Source organism: Sorex fumeus, unplaced genomic scaffold (assembly GCF_029834395.1).
Source record: "Sorex fumeus unplaced genomic scaffold, SorFum_2.1 ptg000098l, whole genome shotgun sequence".
Lineage (NCBI taxonomy): Eukaryota > Metazoa > Chordata > Mammalia > Eulipotyphla > Soricidae > Sorex > Sorex fumeus.
The window spans coordinates 3034042-3056586 of NW_026606155.1; the positions used below are offsets into that span (position 1 = coordinate 3034042).

Sequence of the window (22545 nt, forward strand, 5' to 3'; positions counted from 1 at the left end):
TCCAGAAGCCCACAATTTGGGAGGTATTTCACTCCAGAGCCTCCTGGAATCAGGCGCGTGTCAGTCCCATGTCTTCAAGCTCATCTGCACTAAACCTGGTAAAGCCCCACCTCTTGGAGACTGGATCTTCTGGCAACCAGAGAACTTACATTTGGCCCAGCCCAGAGCCTCAATCACAATAATCGTGGTATTTTGAAGTTAGCCTTCTTCACAACATTCTTGGGCTTTATTTTACTTCATGTGAACCCATTTGAGAGGGCAGAGTGATGGTACAGCAGGTAGGACACTTGCCTTGTACACGACTGACTTGGGTTCAATCTCTGGCATCTTATCTCAAGCACTGTCAGGAGCAATTTCTGAGTGCAGAACCCTAGGAACCTCTGAGCATCTCTGGGTGTGGCCCCAAACCAAAAGAAAGAAAAAGATCACATTTAGTCTCAGAAGGATCAATTCTCTTCCTATGATAATAAAACCTGCATAGAGCTGAGACTATTATTTCTCTTTTTGTTCATTTTGAGATTTTAGCCTTTGTGACCAGCAAGTCTGGTCTGAAGATTTGATCTCTCAGTCAGGGTCTCTAGGGAGGGTCTGTAAGGAGGGTTAGGAAGGGCCTTGGAGGGATGGGGAGGGTCTCTTACCAGTGTACACACAAAAAAATTTTAATACACAAAAGTAATTTATAACTTATTCAAATCAAACACAACATTTTATATAGAAATACATGTATGTACATATATTATGCATATACATGTTTCAAATGCATAAACTTACGAATGATAAGTTGAGAATGAGTAGTTACCATTTACCTGCAGAAACAGCAGTAATAATTTTTAATTTTGGTAAGGAGTGATAGCACAGGGGGTAGGGCATTTGCCTTGCATATGGCCAACCCGGGTTTGATTCCTCCACCCCTCTCAGAGAGCCTGGCAAGCTACCAAGAGTATCGCTCCCGCATGGCAAAGCCTGGCAAGCTCCCCGGATGTATTTGATATGCCAAAGACGATGACAACAAGTCTCACAATGGAGACGTTACTGGTGCCTGCTCGAGCAAATCGATGAACAACAGGAGGACAGTGCTGCAGTGCTACAAGGAGTGGTAGGATTGTTTGTGTACTGCTCTGCATAGACAGTGGTAACTTCCTATATCTTCTCTACAAAGTAACTGATTGGTCATACTAAATCTTAAAGTGTTCTATGCTTTTTCTTTCTAAATTCTTTTTATAAGCATACCCTAAAATTCAAAGAAACAAAGTACTAAGCTTTTTCTCCCTAATTTTTTCTGAAAGTAAAAATATTTTTATTAGGGAAATATGAAAAATATGTAGACAGGAAATATTATGCTACCAGCAAATGACTCTCACAAACTTTTTTAAAAATTTTTTTTAAATTTTCTTATTAGTGAAACACCATGAGGTACAGTTATAGACTTACAAATTTTTGTGCCTCAGTTTCAGTTTTACAATGATCAAGTACCCATCCCTCCACCAGTGCCCATCAAGGAAGTGAGGAAATGCACAGTATATGGGCTGGAGTGATAGCACAGCGGTAGGGCGTTTGTGTTGCGCACAGCCAGCCTGGCCGAGCCAGGTTCGATTCCTCCGCCCCTCTCGGAGAGCCCGGCAAGCTACCGAGAATATCTCGTCCGCACGACAGTCTGGCAAGCTCCCCGTGACATATTCAATACGCCAAACACAGTAACAGCAAGTCTCAAAACAATGGAGATGTTACCGGGCCCGCTCTAGCAAATCGATGAACAACGGGAGGACAATGGTAAGGAATGCAAGGGGACATTATATACATATATGTTGATATGTAAGTTATTCTTCCTAAGTACAACTTCTTGCACTAGATCTCGGTGACACCAAACAGTGACTGACAAAAAGACGCACATGCACGCGTGTGCACACACACACACACACACGCATGCAGTCACACACACATATGCACGCACAGACATTTACATGGAATACAGGCCTCCCTAAATTCACCACAGGCTTTTTTAGTACTTACTATTTTCAGGTTGATGATTTCGAGCCGGAATCAACGAAGATTCTTTAGCTGAGACTTTTTAGCACGAGAAGACTTTGGCATTGCCTCAACTAGGAAAATGAACATTAAGTGTATTGCCAAGAAGTAAGCTTTTTACGAGAAATAAGCTTTCTACCTAGGGAAACTTTAAGTTAAATTCAAATATCTAAGTACAGAACATGGGGGCATGCTGGTCTTGACCACATGTGTGCCCGTTTCCTCATTATGTGGATCCATTTCATCGCTTCTAAAGCCAAATTTCCAAACCCATTTTTTAAAATTTTTATTAGTGAGACACCATGAGATACAGTTGTAGACTTACACATTTTTGTGCTTGGGTTTCAATTATACAATGATCAAATACCCATCCCTCTACCAGTGCCCATTTCCCACCAACACGGATCCCAGTATCCCTCCCACCCCCCATCACCCCCTACCTCTGTGGCAGGGCATTCCCTTTTATTCTCTCTCTCTCCTCTTGGGTGTTGTCAAACCCATTTCTTAACCCAAGATACATACTTTATTTTTCCCTGATGGCTTTGAAATCCCCATTTCTATTGAGAGTCTCTATACATATGTAGTGACATTATTTTCTACTAATCTGTCTGATGTCAATTTGATTACTCAGAGCCTGTATAGAACCCAGAGGTATAGGGGAATTTTCCCTCCTCCCTGACACATATTTTTCAGTCCTGCTCAGAGTGTGTGACACATTGCTTTCAAACCACCTGAGCGAACAAGGCAAATGGGTATCGATGAATACTTAAAAGATGAAATATGGTGGCAGAGCAATAGTACAGTGAAGGAGGGCGTTTGCCTTGCATGCAGCCAACCCTGTTCAATCCCTGACATCCCATATGATCCCCTGAGCACTGCCAGGAGTAATTCCTGAGTGCAGAGCCAGGCACGAATCACCCCTGAGCATTACTGGTGTGGCCCAAAAACCAGAAAATGAAAGACCAAATAAAATTTATCAAAGAGTTAGCAACTGTAGGAATATTTGCAAGTAAATTTTCCAATTCAGTTGCTTTGATTCTTGTTTCTTTTGGCCACTGCCAGGTGTGCCTAGGGCTTACGCTGAGCTCAGGGTTCCCTCCAGGAGGTCTCAGGGGACCAGAATGGGGCGCTGAAGATCAAACACAGATGAACCTTGTGCAATGCCAGAGCCTTATCCCCTGGCCTTCTCTCCAGCTCTGCTGCCATTCGGTCGGGACCATGCACGTAACCAAGGTAAAGGAGAAAATTCAGGGAAGATTCAGAATGAGAAGTGTTTGCTCCCCTAGATGCCATTACTGCCACACAATTTTTATTTTTTTATTTTCATAAAGTTATTCACAATAATTGATTACATTCAATATTTCAACAGCAATCCCACCGCCATTACACCTTCCCACCTCCATTATTTAGAATTATCCCACCACCACTCAAGCCTGCCCCACAGGCTGATGCTAGATCATTTATTTTGTATTGCTTGTTATCGGTAGCATGAGATGTCTGCATGGTCTATCTCACAGCGATTCAACAAAAAGAGTGAAAAAAAAAATGAAATGTCTCACGGCCACCTTTGCAGCCATGCACTCCTGGAATTCAAACATTTTAAATAATTGGGGTCCAGAGACAGCTCTGCTGCTTGCAGTTCTCCTCCGAGATTCATTTGTGAGTCTCAGGATCATGGTCGCTAATGCACTTAAATGGTGCCCAGAGGCAGTTGTGCCAACACAATCTTAATGTAAGAAGGAGCAGGATCTAGGAAAGATCCAGTCACCTCAGAACCGTCCTTGGACACTCTCCATCCAATCCTCGGCTGACCCACCCACCTCCACTGAGTTCGTCCAGAGCATCAATCCCCTAGACAAGAGTTTGAATCAAAGAGCACAAAACACTCAGAAGTTTATTGGTTTCAGGATTCACTAAAAATAACAAATACCTTCGCACACCAACAATTCGGGCTGACTGATCTCATCCCTTTTCCATCCCCTCACCCAGGGTAACTCCAACATACCCCCAAACCAGTGAAACAAAGCAGGAACACAGTCTCCGGGGAAGCAAGGTTCGGGGATGTGCATCAAATGAGACACAGAACCAGGGAGACAGGATGGTCCAGTGGCTTCCTCTCTTATGTTTCAGCTCCTCAGGAAACAGCTGCCAGGAGCAGTTGCCGCTTCAATTGCTGATACAGAGTGTCAAGACGATGCTGTAGGGAAGAGGAGGTGAGGGCTCATCCTGCAGGGATGGTCAATTTCCAATGTCAACATCATGGAGCTCCACTGCTTTCACGTCATGGTTCTGGGACTCCATGTCCTCTGTCTTCTTCCCACCAAAGAGCCAGTAGCCTGCACCGGCCCCCGCCAGCAAGGCCAGGCCGAGGTAGGCATTGTAGGTCATGGCGGTCAGCATCAGCAGGTAGCTCAGGCCCACCTGGAGCACGTGCAGCGTCGTCTGTAGGAGGTGAGTTGCCCTCAGCAGCTGCGGCCGGGACGTCTCCTTGGGGCGGGTTCCATCTGGCCTCAGGAAAGGCGAGAACTGGGCGCGGAGCCCCTCGCGGGCTCTTTTGAGTCCCTCGTAGCCCAGGGCCAGGAGAAACACGGCCATGACAGCCACGACCATGGCCGCAGCCGAGTCAACCAGCAACCCCGAGAAAAGCAGCTCCACGTTTCTGTAGCCAAAGTAGAAGGTCATGGGCATCGTTACAGACATGTGTGCACTGCTGCCGTGGGAGTGGGGCCCCGAGGTGGCCGGAGGCTGGGGTGGAGGGGCCGGGGCGCTGGTGTGGCCCATGGCACTCATCCCAGAGTGATGGTGACAATGGCCCATTGTCCCAGGAATGGATGTGTTGTAGAAGGTTCTGGAAGGTTGATGCAGTCCTGCTCTGCAGCCTCTTCTCAGAGTCTCCAGCAGACACAGGATAAATTTCTGAGCCCTGCCTCTTATGTATACTGGAAGGGGACCCTCCCAAACCTTCCCTGACCCTCCCTGACACTCCCTGAGCCTCCCCACCCTCCCCGACCCTCCTTAGAGACTCTCCCTGGAGTTTCTCCCTCTGAACCAATCTCTGATGGAAAGGCTCGATAGAATTAAAAAATCCAAGGCAGGAATAGCTCATATCAGCACTCATTCTATTTCCCAGGAAGGGAAACATATTCCTATATTATGCTCTTCATCACTAAATATATGCTTCTCGGAGAGCCCGGCAAGCTACCAAGAGTATCCAGCCTGCACGGGCAGAGCCTGGCAAGTTCCCCGTGGCGTATTTGATATGCTCAAAACAGTAATGACAACAGGTCTCATTCTCCTGACTCTGAAAGAGCCTCCAATCATTGGGAAAGCACTGAGCACTGTCCTCCCATTGTTCATCGATTTGCTCGAGCAGGCCCAGTAATGTCTCCAATATGAGACTTGTTACTGTGTTTGGCATATCAAATACATCACGGGTAGCTTGCCAGGCCTTGCCGTGCAGGCGAGATACTCTCAGTAGCTTGCTGGGCTCTCTGAGAGAGGCGGAGGAATCCAACCTGGGCTGACCAGGTCAGCCATGTGCAAGGCAAACACCCTACCCGCTGTGCTATCACTCAGTCCATCATTGGAAAAGAGGAGTAAAAAGAGTCTGCTAAAATCTCAGGGCTGGGAGAAATAGAGATGTTACTGGTGCCCACTTGAGTAAATCAACAAACAACGGCATGACAGTGATACAGTCATACATCATTAATTCGAAAGATGCAGACCAAAACAAAAATGAGATATCATCTCACACCATAGACACTGCACACACCAAAATGAACAAGACCAACCAGCGCTGGCACTTTTGCAAGAAGAAAGGGGCTCTCATTCATTGCTGATACGATGACAACTGGGCTGACTTTTGAAAACAATATGGGTATTCCTCCAAAAAAAGTAGAAATGGAGTTGCTTGTGACCCAGCAATACCACGTCTGGGAATAAACCCAAGAGCCAAAAACACACAGCAGAAATGCCATGTTCGCTCCCAAGTTCATTGTATCAAAAGTCACAATAGCCAGAATCTGGAAACAACCCAAGTACCCAAGAATAAATGACTGAATAAAGAAACTGAGGTACATCTACACAATGGAATATACACAGTCACTAGGAAAAATAAAGTCATGAAATTTGCTTATACATGGACGGACGGGAGAGAATCATGTTGCATGAGTTAAGTCAGAAGGAAGGGGAAAGACGTTTGCAGAAGGTGAAAAAACATTGCATGAACCTGATATCCAAAGACAGCAGGAAAGGGATCTAGAGGACGGGTCTATTTTTAGAAGCCTACCACTAGTGCGGGTCGAGTTGGGTTGAAGAGGACAGTTAGGCTGGAGACGGGACCACTAGGATGATCTTGGAGAGGAACTGAATGCTCAAAGGATAGAAAATGATACACAAGGGGCTGGAGCAATAGCACAGTGGGTAGGGTGTTTGCCTTGCACAAGGCTGACCGAAGTTCAATTCCCAGCATCCCATATGGTCCCCCGAGCACCGCCAGTAGTAATTTCTGAGTGCATGAGCCAGGAATAACCCCTGTGCATCGCTGGGTGTGACCCAAAAAGCAAAAAATAAATAAGTAAATAAAGAAAATAAAGAAAATAATACACAAAATAACCTTTCGATATCTGTGCTAAAACCTACAATGCCTAGAAGGAGAGGGAGAGAGAGAGAGAGGAGGGTTGGGTGTTGGAAACATCTTATGACTGAAACCCAGCTATGAACAACTTTATAACTATATTTCTCAAGGTAATTTTTTTTCTTCTGAGTCACACCCAGCGATGCACTGGGGTTACTCCTTGCTCTGAACTCAGGAATTACTCCTGGCCATGCTCGGGGTACCATATACGATGCTGGGAATCGAACCTGGGTCAGCTGCGTGCAAGACAAATGCCCTACCTGCTGGGCCATCACTCCAGCCCACCTTTTTAAAAGGTGACTTTTTTTTTAAAAAGGCAAACAAAGCAACTAAACCAGAGCTCTTCAAATTATACAAATAATATTTATCATTTGAATATAATATATAAATATATGTCTTAGAGAAAACGGACTCAAGAGTCTACTCCAGAGCGTCAGGTGTGGGATAACGGAGTATAGCACAGGCAAATGTGTCCATGCCTAGTACATGCAAGACCCGGACATTATTTTCACTTGAGAGGGACCCAAAACAGTAAAAAGTCTAGTCTTGGTGGTCCATGAGGCCCACTCACCTGGCATGACTGGATGGAACACTTGGTCTTCAGTTCCCCAGATCCAGGAGTGCATGTCTGGGAGAGGCGAAATCCCCAAATAACCACCCCTGAAAGAAACCATCAGCAGCATTTTACGGTTTTGTTTGTTTGGGGGCCACAGCTGACAGTGCTCAGGGCTTACTCCTTGCCCTGCACTCTGGGTCATTCCTGGTAGGCTCCAGTGTATCCCATGGGTGCCTGAGACGGAACCAGGTCAGCCACATGCTCAGCAAGGTCCCTCCGTGATCTGCGTCTCTCCTGCCCCAGAAGCAGAATTTCAAATGTCTTTACCTATCTGAGACCAGCCAAGGTCCAGTCCACAAACATCCGTGGTTGAAAACATTCATTTCTTCTCCACCTCCACCCCCACTCCCTGCCACATCTCGATGTATCTTTGGGGATTTCTGGAATTTTCTAGAATCCAAATGTGCCGTAGGATATCTGAGAGCCAGCCACGGGCACAGAGTCACCCACTCAGCACCCTGAACGTGGCTGACATGCCCTGGTCCCCACAGGGTTTCTATCCAGCACAGTGTCTGGAGCTAATGCAGAAACATCAGCACCAGGAAATACACAGACTGGTCCCTCCCCCAGTGACTCCCAAGATTCAAGCTCTTCTCTTGTGAACTCTGGGTCCTGGGTTGACTGATTGAGGGCAACCACCTCCTTCAGCTCCAACCACCCTCACCTGAGGGCTGCACCCTTCTGCCTCACTGAGCCCCTGGAACCACCACTATATTCCCATCAGACACAGTGACTCTTTCTGCTTGGAGCCGAAGGGATGGGTGCCCGCTCCCTGAGGCTGCTCCCAGTGGGGCTGAGCATGTGCTTCCTGCCTCCTGTCATGTGATCCTCACATGCCTTCTGTTCTGGGGTCTTTGTTTCAGTTCTCGGCATTTGCTTTCTCTGCTCCCAGACCGTGGCAGCACTCTTGGGAGTACTGGTCCATACCTGATAGGGTATAGTTGGAAATCTTATGCAGCACCAGGGAGCACAAACACCAGAGCTGCCGGATTCTTCTCTTGGCATATGGGACATGGAGGATTACAACTCGCAACCATACCCACGCAAGGCAAATGTTCTAGCCACTGTGCTCTACCGAAGGAGTCCTCATATCTTTTGTTGTAGGGGTTTTATTATTATTACTGTTATTATGATTATGATTATTTGGTTTGGGGGCCACACCCTGTGCTATCCAAGGCTCTGCCTGAGGAATTACCTGTGGTGGTGCTAGAGGGACCACATCGGATGTTGGGAATCTAACCCAGGTCAGCAGCATGCAAGGCATATGTCCTACCCTCAGTACAGAGAGGTTTCTGCCCCAAAGGCTGTATTATTTGATCTTCACACCTGGTCACCCATTCTTTGCAATTCGATTAATGGGTGGCAACACTTAATCACTTAACTTCCCGTTAGTCGTCGATTTGCTCGAGCGGGCGCCAGTAACGTTTCCATTTGTCCCTGTCGCGTGCTAGTGTAGCCCAATGGCATCTGTTCGCTCCGGGAACATGAAGGGCCTCAAACCGATCGTTCATGATCTTGACGAAGAAGTCTGACCATCTGGTAGGTGGGCGGCCACGCGGTCTCTTGACATCCTGTGGAATCCAATCAGTAACAGCTCTAGTCCAACGGTCGTCTTTAAATCTCATTACATGACCAGCCCATCTGATTTTCGACACCTTGGGTGGCATAAAGAGAGATTATGCAATGGTCAGGCTTGCCTTGCATGTGGCTGACCAAGGTTCAATCCCCAGCCCTCCATATGGTCTCCTGAGCTCACCAAGGGTGATCCCCGATGAAAGAGCCAGGAGTAAGTGAGGAAGCACAGCCAGGTTGGCCCCAACCCGCCCCCTGCCCTCACAAAGAGGGTGCTTCTTCTACAGGCCAACACTAACCAATCACTCTCAAAGGCCCAATCCTAAAACCATCACAGCCAGATTTGGATTTCACACAACTTTCTTTAGAAGTAACCATTCAGTCACTAGCAGTAGCTTCAGATTCATTTTGATTCACCTGAATATCAAACTCAAGAGCCTTGTGTAGGGCTGGAGTGATAGCACAGCGGGCAGGGCGTTTACGTTGCACGTGGCCGACCAGGGTTCGATTCTCAGCATCCCATATGGTCCCCTGAGCACTGTCAGGAGTAATTCCTGAGTGCAAAGCCAGGAGTAACCCCTGAGGATCAACGGGTGTGACCCAAAAACCCCCCAAAAAAGAAAGAGCCTTGTGCATATAATTTTGATACATGCATCACTTCGAATCAGTCAGGTTTTTTCATTTATATTCCTCATTTGTTTTGTTGGGCTGGGGTTTCCCCCACAGGACTGGAGCCAGGAAAGCAGTGCCAGGCTGTGTCTAGGGGGCCATGGAAGGGACAGAACCCCACCCCCAAGCACAGCATTGAGCCCTCCTGACACCCTCTCACCCTCAATCAACATTTCTATCCATGAGGTGTTAGAAATTGCCTTTTTGGCAGCTCAGATAGAGAAGGGAGTACCAAATAAAGGGTGTTGGGAGGATCCTCCCAGGATGAAAGAAGCATGCTGATAGTGAAATATAGACGGAACATGATTGCCACTCAATGCCTCTTTTGCAAACCACAAAACCCAAAAGGAGAGAGAGAACAAAAGGGAATGCCCTGCCACAGAGGCAGCGTGGGATGGGAGGGATACTGGGATCAGTTGTGATGGAAAATGGGCACTGGTGGAGGGATGGGTATTTGATCGTTGTATAATTGAAACCCAAACACAAAAATTTGTAAGTCTACAATTGTACCTCATGGTGTCTCACTAATAAAAATTTAAAAAAAAAAGCACAAATCAGAAAAAAAAAAATTGCCCAGTGACATTGTTCATGGGTAAAGGGGAAGTCTGGATATTTGGGGAGGACCTAGACCCATCTATTTAAACTGAACAATAAACTAACTTAAAAAGAAATTGCCTTTTCTTTTCTTCCCTTCCCCCACCCCCAAATATCTGTACCACCCCTCAGAAAAAAATCCCAGTGGTGCTTGGGACTTTCGCCTGGCAGTGCCCAGGGGCCATATGCGATGCCGGGGATGGAACCAGAGGGAAGACCAGCGCCCTCCCCACTGTGCTGTCTCTCGCCAGAATACCTGTGTCCGCACACTCTCGGCAACATGCTGTAGGAAAGGTTCTCATAGGTCTTTGATTCAGCAGGACCCTGGCATTGACACAACCAAACACAACATGACCAAAGCATTGAATGGAGACTTGCACACTGACAGCCCTGAATCCCAGGTGGCCACCCTCATTTCAGAAATAAAGCCTGGGACATCACATGGTTGGCACAGGTCACAGGGTTGGAACTAGGAAGGCACATTCAGAAGCAGGATGTCGTGAGTCTGGACAGTCTGGTTCATCACAGTCTCTCCCCTGATGATGACTCTGAGCTGCAGTGAGATGAAGTCGCTGGAGACCCGTCAGGCCCAGAGCGTCTGATTCCTGCCTCTTCTCCATGGGATCTCGGGCAGGGACAGGTCTATGCCCTGAGTCCTCTGTGGGGAAAGCAGCTGCTCAGGGCTGGGTCACGCTCTGCCCGTCATCCACCCGGGGAAGGACACGCACAGTCACCAAGGGAGGCTGCCGGGAAGGACACAGCTGGGGAGAAAGTGTGTCTGGGCCTGTGTTGTCAGTCTTGTGGGAGACACAGAGTGCCCCTGTGTCCCCTTCAGAACAAGGCTGGCACCTTGAGGTCCAGGTGTGCCCTGTGGGCTTGGAAGACTCGGCTCAGGCCGGACCTGGCTGCAGGGTCCGTTTCCTCCCGTGGTTCCCAAGTGGCTCTTCCCCTGTGGCTGTTTCTGCCTGAGGAAGTTTGGCTGAGGCCACTTGGCTGCCAGATGGGCTTGTCCTCGTATCGAACTCTCTGCTCTGTGTGGTTATTCAGATTCCAGTGACCTGAAGATCACCTGGTGTCAACCCCTTGATACCAAAGGGCTGGAACTCCTTTATCACAGCTTAGAGACGAATTGGCCAATCACAGACTCCCCCCTTGGTTGTTCATCTGGGAGGTTGTTAACTCTGCGTTGGCTTCTTTGTCATAGTTGGTTTGGGGGCTACATGTTGGGATGCTCTGGGGATAATCCTGGCTCAGGACACAGGACTTGCCCCTGTAAGTATTCAGGGAACTCTGCATAATTACTGTCTTTGCTGCTATTCCCTAGTTGAAGTATTTTCATGATTTCCCTTAGATCATTTTGGGGGGGGGGGCGTCATAATTGTGATAGTTGCTTCACGAACCTTATTTTCTAAAACCAACATCTCAGGGGCCGGAGCAATAGTGCAGTGGATAGGGTGTTAGTCTTGCATGCAACTGACCCAGGTTCAATTCCCGGTATCCCATATGGTCCCCGGAGAACCTCCAGGAGTAAATTCCTAACTGCAGAACCAGGAGTAACCCCTGAGCATTGCCGGCTGTGACCAAAAAAAGCAAAAAACAAACTAAATCCAACATGTCAGTATAATAGCTATACTCCAAGTATATGGCCACATTTTTCTGTTCTTTTGGAAAATAGTCACACATGTAGCATTTCTATGTTCAGATCTCCACTATTATGGGCTTGTATAATTTGTTTTTTTGTTTCTTGGGGTGGTAGAACTACACTCAGTGATACTTAGGGATGAGTCCTGGCTCTGTGTTCAGGAGTGACTCCTGCAGAGCTCAAGGCACATTCCATGTTGCGAGAGGCCAAAGGCTCTGGTTGAAGGCCAGAGGCAGTAAGGCGGGCACGTTACTTCCTGGACTGTGTCTCTGGTCCTGAGTTTGTAGGATTTATGTGAGGGCAGCCAAGTGTGGTAATGTGCTGCTTTGATTGTGGTTGGTCTCTCTGGCTCTAATGTACTCTGCTTTTGTGCCTCAATTCTCTGTCCAGTAGCCCGCACTTTGGGGAGTATTTCACCCCACAGCCATCTGGAATGAGGCGCTCTTCAGCCCCCATGTCTTAAGCTCATCTGCACTAAACCTGGTAAAGCCCCACCCTTGGTAACTGCATCTTCTGGCAACCAGAGAACTTACACTTGGCCCAGCCCAGAGCCTCAACCACAATAATCATCGTATTTTGAAGTCAGTTTCAGCAACACTCTTGGGCTCTATTTTGCTTCATGTGAGCCCATTTGAGAGGGCAGAGCAAAGGTACAGTGGGTAGGGCACTTGCCTTGCAAACAGTTGACCTGGTTTCAATCCCTGGCATCCTATCTCAAGCACTGTTAGGAGCAATTCCTGAGTGCAGAACCCCAGGAATCCCTGAGCATCCCTGGGTGTGGCCCCAAACCAAAAGAAAAAAAATGATCGCACTTTCTTTTCAGAAGGGAGAACTGCTTTTCCTCGAGAAGGCTCGATTCTCTTCTTATGATAATGAAACCTGGATAGAGCTGAGATTATTATTTCTCGTTTTGTTTGTTTTGAGATTTTAACTATTGTGACCAGCAAGGCAGGAACGATAGCACAGCAGGTAGGGCGTTTGCCTTGCACGCAGCTGACCTGGACGACCTGAGTTCGGTTCCTCTGCCCTCTCTCAGAGAGCCCGGCAAGCTACCAAGAGTATCTCGCCCGCATGGCAAAGCCTGGCAAGCTCCCTGTGACATATTCGATATGCCAAACACAGTAACAACAAAGTCTCACAATGGAGACGTTCCTGGGCCCGCTATAGAAAAATCGGTGAACAACGGGAGGACAGGGCTACAGTGATACAGACCAGCAAAGCTGGTCTGAAGAGTTATCTCTCAGTCAGGGTCTCTAAGGAGGGTCTCTAGGGAGGGTCTCTAGGAAGAGCCAGGGAGGGTCAAGGAGGGTCTCCTCCCAGGCCTTGGAGGAGCCTTATTGGTGTCTGCCAGAATCTCTGAGAAGAGGCTGCAGTGCAAGACTCCAGCGTCCTTCCAGAACCTTCTACGACACGGCTTTTCCTGGGACCATGGACCACTCGCACCATCACTCCGGGATGAGCGCCATGGGCCACCCCAGCGCCCCAGCTCCTCCATCCCAGCCTCCGGCCACCACGGAGCCCCACTCCCACGGGGGCAGCGCACACACGATGCCCATGACCTTCTACTTTGGCTACAGGAACGTGGAGCTGCTGTTCTCGGGGCTGCTGATCGACTCGGCTGTGGCCATGGCCGTGGCTGTTGTGGCCGTGTTTCTGCTGGCCCTGGGCTACGAGGGACTCAAGAGAGCCCGCGAGGGGCTCCGTGCCCAGTGCTCGCCTTTCCCCAGACCCAACGGCGGCCGCCCCAAGGAGACGCTTCGGCCACAGCTGCTGAGCGCAGCTCACCTCCTGCAGACGGCGTTGCACATGCTCCAGGTGGTCCTGAGCTACCTACTGATGCTGACCGCCATGACCTACAATGCCTACCTGGGCCTGGCGGTGGTGGCGGGGGCCGGCGCCGGCTACTGGCTCTTGGGCGGGAAGAAGGCGGAGGACGTGGAGTCCCGGAACCTTGATAGGAACAAGGTCGAGCTGGATGAGATTGGTGGGAAGGGCCCCAAGCAGGGACAGGAGGTGCCTCCCCGCAAGTCTCCGCTCCCTGAGGCCTACCCTCTGCCTCCAGAGAACCAGCAATACTGGATGTCTCCTCTCCGTGCTCCCTTCCCTGGGGTCTACCCTTTGCCTCCAGATGGTGAAGAAGACAGGACTCTTCAGCCGGAATCTCACTTCTTTGGCACCTGGGCCACTCTCTGACCTGGACCTGCAGGAGAGGAGGAGTTTCATGGTCTCAAATCTATATGGAAACCTCCCCTGACTGCAGTTTCCACTGAACTGACAGACTCTCGTCTTGAGCCAGAGCCTCTGAGCCTCCCTGCGCCCTGGTTTCAGCTTCACTTCTGTGTCTTGCCCGATGATGACTCCCTTCCCTGGCTCCCCTGGTTACTGGGGTCCTGCCGTGTTTCTCTGGTGCATGGGTATGTTGGCGTTATCTTGGGTGTGGGGATGGAAAGTCATGAGCTCCTTCAGCCTGAGCCGTTGGTGGGCAAAGGCATTTGTTATTCTCAGTGAATCCAGAAGCCAAACTGGACAATAAAGGACTGAGTGTGTTTTTTGCTTGCAAACTCTGGTGTCTTTGTTTAGAGGTGATTCTTGGAAGGACTCCATGGAGGGCAGGGTGGGTGAGGGAGGGGAGAGTATCCAAGGATGCTCTTGGGGTGATTGGATCTTTCCTGGGATCCTGGTCCTTCTTGGATTAGGATCGTGTTGGTAATGCAGTCAAGGGCAACGGACAAATCAATCACAACAATTCCAATCATGCCTTGGCCTCCTGTGTGGTCCCACAGGAATGGAGCAAGAGTTTCAATTTTTGAGGGGGTAGGAACAGAGAAGGGTGGTCTTGGGGCTACTCAACCCTGGCAACCCTGGTTTAGTTCCTGGGCCTGGAATGTGTGGTGGTGGCTCAGTGCCACACCTGGTGGTGCTGGGGTCTAGGTTGTCACTGTCACTGTCTTCCCATTCATCGATTTGCTCAAGCGGGCCCAGTAACCTCTCCATCATGAGACTTGTTACTGTGTTTGTCTTATCGAATACGTCACAGGGAGCTTGCCAGGCTTTGCCGCGTGGGTGAGATACTCTTGGTAGCTTGCCGGGCTCTCTGAGAGGGGCAGAGGAATGAACCCGGCTTGGCTGGGCCGGCTGTGTGCAAGGCAACCGCCCTACCGCTGTGCTATCCCTCCAGCCCGGGGTGGGGGTGGGGGATCTAGATTACACCCTGCATTTCAGTCAGGGACAACCATGTTGGGGCCCAGTCCGTGCCCATCCCCAGGCCCACAGTCTGGCACGTAATATTAGTGCACAAATCCGCTCAGGGCTGTCTCAGAGAGCCTGTGCTGAGCAACTGAAGCAGTAGAGATTGTTCCCCGGAGTCTGCAGGTCAACTTCCCACATCCGATGAGAGGTGAGCTCCATCTGCTGAAAATGCTCATTCTGTCCTATCTGGTCGGTGGCTAGTTGTCTCCTCAGTAGGCACAGGCTAGGGGGGACTGGGGTACCAATTAGATGCCTCCTGCTGAGGCAGGTTCCCTCAGTTGTGTTTTCCTCCAAGGACTCTAATCCTGTAGAGCCCCACCCTTGCACTCTTAGTTCTTCTTGATCGCGTGCTTCTAGGCTGAATCTCTGAATAGACACACAAGGACTCTGGGTTTCAGTCTCTGGGCTTGGGGGAACCTGTTCTGGGGGAACCTTAGTCCCACAACACTCACGGGTTTGAGCCCAGATGGAACCTAGGTGGTGCAAACACACACATGCATACTTGGTCCTTCCCTTCTAAGTGCTTCCAGTTGCTAGGAGAGACACCATATAGAGGCCTGCCGCCTGCGTCTGTCAGTGACTTCCATGTTTGCCAGGATGGCACTCATGGGCGGCTTTGGCCTTGCCCATGTGAGCCCTGGTTCTGTGCCCGGCACCACTCAAACTCACCCAAACCTCTGTGCTTTCCTTTACAATAAAGCTCATTATATTGAAAGTCTAAGAAGAATATACTCAGATTTGGAATCAATGGTGAATTGTTTCTACTATTCGTTGTGGTCATTCTGTGTGTCTTGTTGTATTTGAGTGACCATATCTGTGACACAGTTTCCTAAAAATGGAATTTCTTCATAAAGTCTCTGTGTATTTGTAGGTAAGTCGGGCACAAAACGAATAAGCAAGAAAATTCACAAATAGTGGTTAGAGGGGCCAGAGTGATAGTACAGTGGGTAGGGCATTTGCTTTGCACGGGGCCAACCTGGGTTCGATCCCTGGCATCCCATGTGATCCCCTGAGCACCGCCAGGAGTAAATCCTGAGTGCAGAGCCTAGAGCAACCCCTGAGCATCGCTGAGTGTGACCTTAAAAGAAAAAAAAATAGTGATTAGAAAGAATTTTTCTAAACTGTACTGGCCTCCGGGGCAGGGGGGCACATTCTCAGTTTCAGGCCTCACCCTTATTTCCACTTTAAGGAGTCATATGCATGCTTCCCAGGGAGAGGGGTCCTTGTTGGGACCCAGGATGTAGGGTCTCGGTGGGGGTTTCCGTGAGGCTCACGGAGGGGCACTTGCACGTGTTTGGGCTTGTGAGACTGCCATGGCCACACACACTCCTTTGTCAGTGCTCATATGCCCCTAGTCCTCTGGCCCCCTTGATATCATTCATTTGTTTATTTATAGCATGGGAGTCAAACTTGGCAATGGTTAGGGTTTACTCCTGGCCCTGCTTTTGTTTGTTTGTTTGTTTGTTTTGTGCTTTTTGGGTCACACCCAGCAACGCTCAGGGGTTGCTCCTGGCTCTGCACTCAGGAATTACTCCTGGCAGTGTTTGGGGGACCATATGGGATACTGGGGATTGAACTTGAGTTGGCCATGTACAAGACAAATGCCCTACCCTATCTATCACTCCAGATGTTATTCCTGTCTCTGGACTTAGGCATCACTCCTGGTGAGTCGAGGGATCATGTGGGGTATTGGGGATTGAACCTGGGTCAGTTTTTTTTTCTCTTTGGGTCACACCCAGCGATGCTCAGGGGTTCCTCCTGGCTCTGCACTCAGGAATTACTCCAGGCAGTGTTTGGGGGGGACCATATGGGGTGCTGGGGATTGAACCTGGGTCAGCTGCGTGCAAGGCAAATGCCCAACCTTCTGTCTTATTTATCCGGCCCCAAATCCCAGTTGGTTGTGTACAAGGCAATTGCCCTACTTGCTGTCGTATCTCTCTGGCCCCCATGATCTTATTTAAATGCAGGATCTGTAGAATAACCGAGATAAGTACCAGGAGGTTTACTCCATGGCTTGGAGGACAGCCACACATGCTAGGGTGAAAGGGAGCTCAGATAGAAAATGGAGCACCAAATAAAGGGTGTTGGGAGGATACTCCCCAAATGGGAGAAGCATGCTGAAAGTAGACTATAGACCGAACATGATTGCCACTCAATGCCTCTTTTGCAAACCACAGCACCCAAAAGGAGAGAGAGAACAAAAGGGAGTGTCCTGCCACAGAGGCAGGATGGGATGCGGGGACGGGGGTGGGTGGGAGGAATACTGGGATCAGTGGTGGTGGAAAATGGGTACTGATGGAGGGATGGGTGTTTGATCATTGTACAATTGAAACCCAAGCACAAAAATTTGTAAGTCTACAACTGTACCTCATGGGGTTTCACTAACAACATTTTTTTTAAAAAATGTAAATGATGGAGAATGGGCACTGGTGGAGGGATGGGTACTGGATCATTGTATAACTGAAACCCAAGATCAAAAATTTGTAAGTCTACAACTGTACCTCACGGTGTTTCACTAATAAAAATTAAAAAATAAATAAATAAAAATAAATGCAGGGTCTGTGTAGGGAAGTCCAGAGAGACTAAGCGAATAGTGGGAACTCCAGGACAGGGACTGAGGGACAGGGCGGGGCGCAGAGAGTGACTGTTCAATGGTTACAAGGCTCTTGCGGGGGAGGAGAATGTTCTGGCGCTTGTCCAGGCAGAGGAAGTACGTACTGTGGGCATTCTGAGTGACACTGATGAAACTGTAAACCTTTCCTTTCATACCACATGATTTCACCCCATTTAAACAATCGCAGGGGATACTGTGATAGCACAGCAGGTAGGGCATTTGCCTTGCCTGCAGCTGGCCTGGGTTCGATCACCAGCATCCCATATGGTGCCCCAAGCACCACCAGGAATAATTCCTGAGTGCAGAGCCAGGAGTAACCCTTGAGCATCACCTGCTATGACCCAAAAAGAGCAAAAAATAAAACTGAAGGGGAGGCCAACATTCAGAGATTGGGAAAGACAAGCAGATTGAGTTGTGTGGGTCCTTAGCGTCTGGACAAGAGTATTTGGGTGACACAAGGAACATAGAGTGAATTCCAGAATGGTCACATGGGGGCTGAAAAGGCTTCTATGCTTCTCCCAGGCTTTTATGGATCTATTGTTTTCTTTTCTTTTTCTTTTTTTTTTTCCCCGCTTTTTGGGTCACACCTGGCGATGCTCAGGGGTTACTCCTGGCCCTGCACTCAGGAATTACTCCTGGCAGTGCTCAGGGGACCATATAGGATGCATGGAGTCGAACCCGGGTCGGCCACGTGCAAGGCAAATGCCCTCCCCGCTGTGCTATCGCTCCAGGCCCACTATTATTTCTTGAGGTTGATGGCCACACCCAGTGGTGCCCAGGGGCCCTGCAGGGCTGAGCCCCTGCTCAGAGCTGGCATGTGCCAGTATGAATTGTCCCCTTGTGCCGTCCCCAACCCCCTTGGCTCTTTTCCTTCTCCCCCAGAGTCCAGGCCTGGGCAGGAACTCGGCCTCAAAGATCCTGGTTCTCTTCTGTTCAATTTTGTGATTGTATTAGCGAGTGGGTGTGGATGGAGTGATTTTACTATGTAAACATGGCTAACCCACTCCAGGTATATGTAAGCAATATGTATTGTATAAAGGAAAAAATTGTATAAGGCCAGAGAAATAGTATATATAAGTGTGTGTGTGTGTGTGTATATATATATATATATATATATATATATAAAACCAACCTGGGCTTGGTCCCCAGTATCCCAGATGGTCTCCTGAGCACTGCCAAGAGTGATTCCCTTGAGTGCAGAGCCAGGACTAACTCCTGAACTCCTTAGCATCACCGGGTGTGACCCCCAAACAGACAAACCAATCATACATTAAAATGTGTTTACGTTTTGCCTTGTCTTGGTGTTTGGGCCATACCTGGCAGTGCTTAGGGCTAATTCCGGTACTGTGCTCAGGGACCCCTCCTGGCAGGCTCGGGACCACACGTGGTGCCAGGTACCAGGCATCTAACCCGGGTTGGCTGTGTACAAGGCAAACACCTTACCCACTGGACTATCAATCCGGTTCCTGATGCTCAAACCCGGGCCTGCTAAGTATAAGACAAGCACCTTACCTGCTGGACTCTCTCCAGCTCTGATGCTTCCTTTTCACAGCAGCTCTGGTTCCCACTGCTGGTGTACTTGTCTCTGCTCCTTCCCGGTCTTTCACTGTCTCAGTGGGAGACGCTCCACCTTGCCTTGTTGCAGGAGACAAGTGTTCTGTTCTGCTACGTCGCGTGCAGCCTGACTTTAGTAGACAAGGCTGCATGTAAGGCTACTGAACCCAGGTGTTGTATATGCACACATGTGCTTTACCACGAAGCAGTATTCTGATTCCCATAAGGAGCTTCTTGTTCAACAAATAACCACTCTCCAACCCTCCCAACCAACACATGACCAAGGGAAAAAGTAAGTAGATCAACGGCAGATGCAGAGTCTGGCAAACTCCCCGTGGCATACCCAATATGCCAAATACCAGTAACAATGATGGATCTCATTTTCCTAACCCTGAAAGAGCCTTGAATATGGCACTTTTTAAAATATCTCTGGGCTAGGACGAAGGAGACGTTACTGGGGACTGCTCGAGGCAATCGACGGAACAACAGGATGGTCATGACAAGTAGATCAAATTCTTTAATCTTGGTTTTGGGGCCACACCCAGCAGTGCTTAGGGCTTATTCCTAGTTCTGTGCTCAGGAATTTCTTCTAATGGTGCCTGGGGGATACCGGGGATCAAACCCTGGTAGGCTGTGTACAAGGCAAATGCCCTGCCCACTGTACTATCTCTCCGGCCCCCCAGATTAAAAACTCTTGGATTTTGCTGTGAATCCCAGTGTACCACGTAAAATTCCAATGACCTGGTTTTAAACAACAGGTTTGGGGAAAGGAGAGATATTATAGGGTATTGAGACATTTGCCTTGCATACACCAAGCCTGGTTCAAAGCCAATACTTAATATTCCCTGATTACGACTGAAGAGTGACCACTAAGCACTGACCCAGACGAGCACAGACTATCAGACTTGGGCCCCAACAAACAAAAATAAAATTGTGGATATGCACTTTCTACTCTTGCCGTGATCTTTTGCAGACAGGTCAATTCTAATGCAAGGCAGAACTGCCTCCCCAGAACACACATGTGAGTGCACCCCCTTTTCTTGCCCCCCCATATTCGCAACACTAGAGTTGGTCCAGCACAAAGATACAACATGAAATTCACACACAAAGGGCGTGAACACTCCAGGATTTTTAATGGTGATTTGGGGATCAGGTTCACTGGGCGAGTCTCTTCAGCCAGCAGCAGCTTCGGCTGAAGCTCATCCTTCCCGGCCACCCAGGTAAACCCCAACATACCCACCCAGAGGAAGAAAAAAAAAACGCCATCACCAGAAGCAGAGACAGAGTCAGTGAAATGAGATGAAACATGAAAACCGCCATCTCATGAGAAGAGTCAGGGGAGGAGGACACTGGAGCACGGAGACTCAGCTCACCGGCTACTGGAGGGCCTTGTGGGAGAGAAACACGGGCGTTGTGGACGGGACCCTTTCATCCAGGGTGAAGCAGCTGCCCTGGCCCTCCTGTTGGAGCCTCTCCATGTTCATCTCAAGGCTCCAGGAATCCTCCGCCTTCTTCCAGCCGAAGAGCCAGTAGCCGGCGCCGGCCCCCGCCACCACCGCCAGGCCCAGGTAGGCGTTGTAGGTCATGGCAATCAGCATCAGCAGGTAGCTCAGGACCACCTGGAACACGTGCAGCACCGTCTGCAGGAGGTGAGCGGCACTCAGCAGCTGCTGCTTGGGCGTCTCCTTGGGGCAGGTTCTGTCGGATCTCGAGAAAGAAGAGCACTGGGTGCGGAGCCTCTCCTGGGCCTTGCGCAGAAGCGCCTCTCGGGCTCTCTTGAGTCCCTCGTAGCCCAGGGCCAGCAGAAACACGGCCACGACAGCCACGGCCATGGCCGCAGCTGAGTCGATCAGCAGCCCCGAGAACAGCACCTCCACGTTCTTGTAGCCGAAGTAGAAGGTCATGGGCATCGTGTGTGCGCTGCCGCCGCCTTGGCCGTGGGAGTGGGGCCCCATGGTGGCCGGCGGGTGGTGGTGGTGAGGGGGGGCCGGGGTGCTGGTGTGGTCCATGGCGCTCATCCCGGAGTGATGGTGCGAATGGTCCATGGTCCCAGGAAAAGTGAGTCCTTGGGCAGAAGAATCTGGAAGGAAGACAGAGTCCTGCACTGCAGCCGCTTCTCAGACTCTCAGGCAGACAGCAGCTAAGACAGCTCAGAGTTGTGCCTCTTATATCCTGAAAGGAGACCCTCCCTGACCCTCCCTGACCCGCCTGATCTGCTTGACCCACCCTGACCCTCCCTCCAGCTTCTCCCTGCTGAACTCAATCTCTGCTCCTCGCTCTGAGACCCTCCCTCAGACTGGGTGGAATGGGGGAGGAAGGCCCACCCGAGTTCAATCCCTGGCATCCCATATAGTCCCCCCGAGCACCTCAACAGTAATTCCGGAGGGGCCGGATTGTTAGCACAGCGGGGAGGGCATTTGCCTTGCACGCGGCCAACCCAGGTTAGATCCCCGGCATCCCAAATGGTCCCCCCGAACACTGCCAGGAGTAATTCCTGAGTGCAAAGCCAGGAGTAACCCCTGAGGATCAACGGGTGTGAGCCAAAAACGCCCAAAAAAGAAAGAGCCTTGTGCATATAATTTTGATACATGCATCACTTCGAATCAGTCAGGTTTTTTCATTTATATTCCTCATTTGTTTTGTTGGACTGGGGTTTCCCCCACGGGACTGGAGCCAGGAGAGCAGTGCCAGGCTGTGTCTAGGGGGCCGTGGAAGGGACAGAACCCCACCCCCAAGCACAGCATTGAGCCCTCCTGACACCCTCCCACCCTCATTCAACATTTCTATCCATGAGGTGTTAGAAATTGCCTTTTCGGCAGCTCAGATAGAGAAGGGAGTACCAAATAAAGGGTGTTGGGAGGATCCTCCCAGGATGAAAGAAGCATGCTGATAGTGAACTATAGACGGAACATGATTGCCACTCAATGCCTCTTTTGCAAACCACAACACCCAAAAGGAGAGAGAGAACAAAAGGGAATGCCCTGCCACAGAGTCAGTGTAGGATGGGAGGGATACTGGGATCAGTTGTGATGGAAAATGGGCACTGGTGGAGGGATGGGTATTTGATCGTTGTATAATTGAAACCCAAACACAAAAATTTGTAAGTCTACAATTGTACGTCATGGTGTTTCACTAATAAAAATTTTTAAAAAAGCACATAGCACAGCGGGTAGGGCGTTCGCCTTACAAGCGGCCAACATGGCCGACCCGAGTTCGATTCCTCCGCCCCTCTCGGAGAGCCCGGCAAGCTACCGAGAGTATTCGATATGCCAGACACAGTAACAATAAAGTCTCCAATGGAGACGTTACTGGGCCCGCTCGAGCAAATCGACGATAAACGGGAGGGCCTTTACCTTTAAAAAAGCACAAATCAA

The 22545-nt window shown here is 49.6% G+C and overlaps 3 protein-coding genes across 3 annotated transcripts; 1 reads left to right on the top strand and 2 right to left on the bottom strand.

Moving 5' to 3' along the window:
• Positions 1–4263: 4263 nt before the first annotated feature.
• On the bottom strand, positions 4264–4713 carry LOC130041230 (high affinity copper uptake protein 1-like). Its single transcript, XM_056133295.1, has one exon. The coding sequence runs from the start codon at positions 4711–4713 to the stop codon at positions 4264–4266; it is 450 nt and encodes a 149-aa protein (XP_055989270.1).
• Positions 4714–13182: 8469 nt separating this feature from the next.
• LOC130041231 (high affinity copper uptake protein 1-like) lies at positions 13183–13947 on the top strand. The gene has a single exon (XM_056133296.1). The coding sequence runs from the start codon at positions 13183–13185 to the stop codon at positions 13945–13947; it is 765 nt and encodes a 254-aa protein (XP_055989271.1).
• Positions 13948–20547: 6600 nt separating this feature from the next.
• Positions 20548–21216, bottom strand: LOC130041241 (high affinity copper uptake protein 1-like). Its single transcript, XM_056133308.1, has one exon. It carries the CDS (start codon positions 21214–21216, stop codon positions 20548–20550), a length of 669 nt encoding a protein of 222 aa, XP_055989283.1.
• Between the last annotated feature and the right edge of the window lie 1329 nt (positions 21217–22545).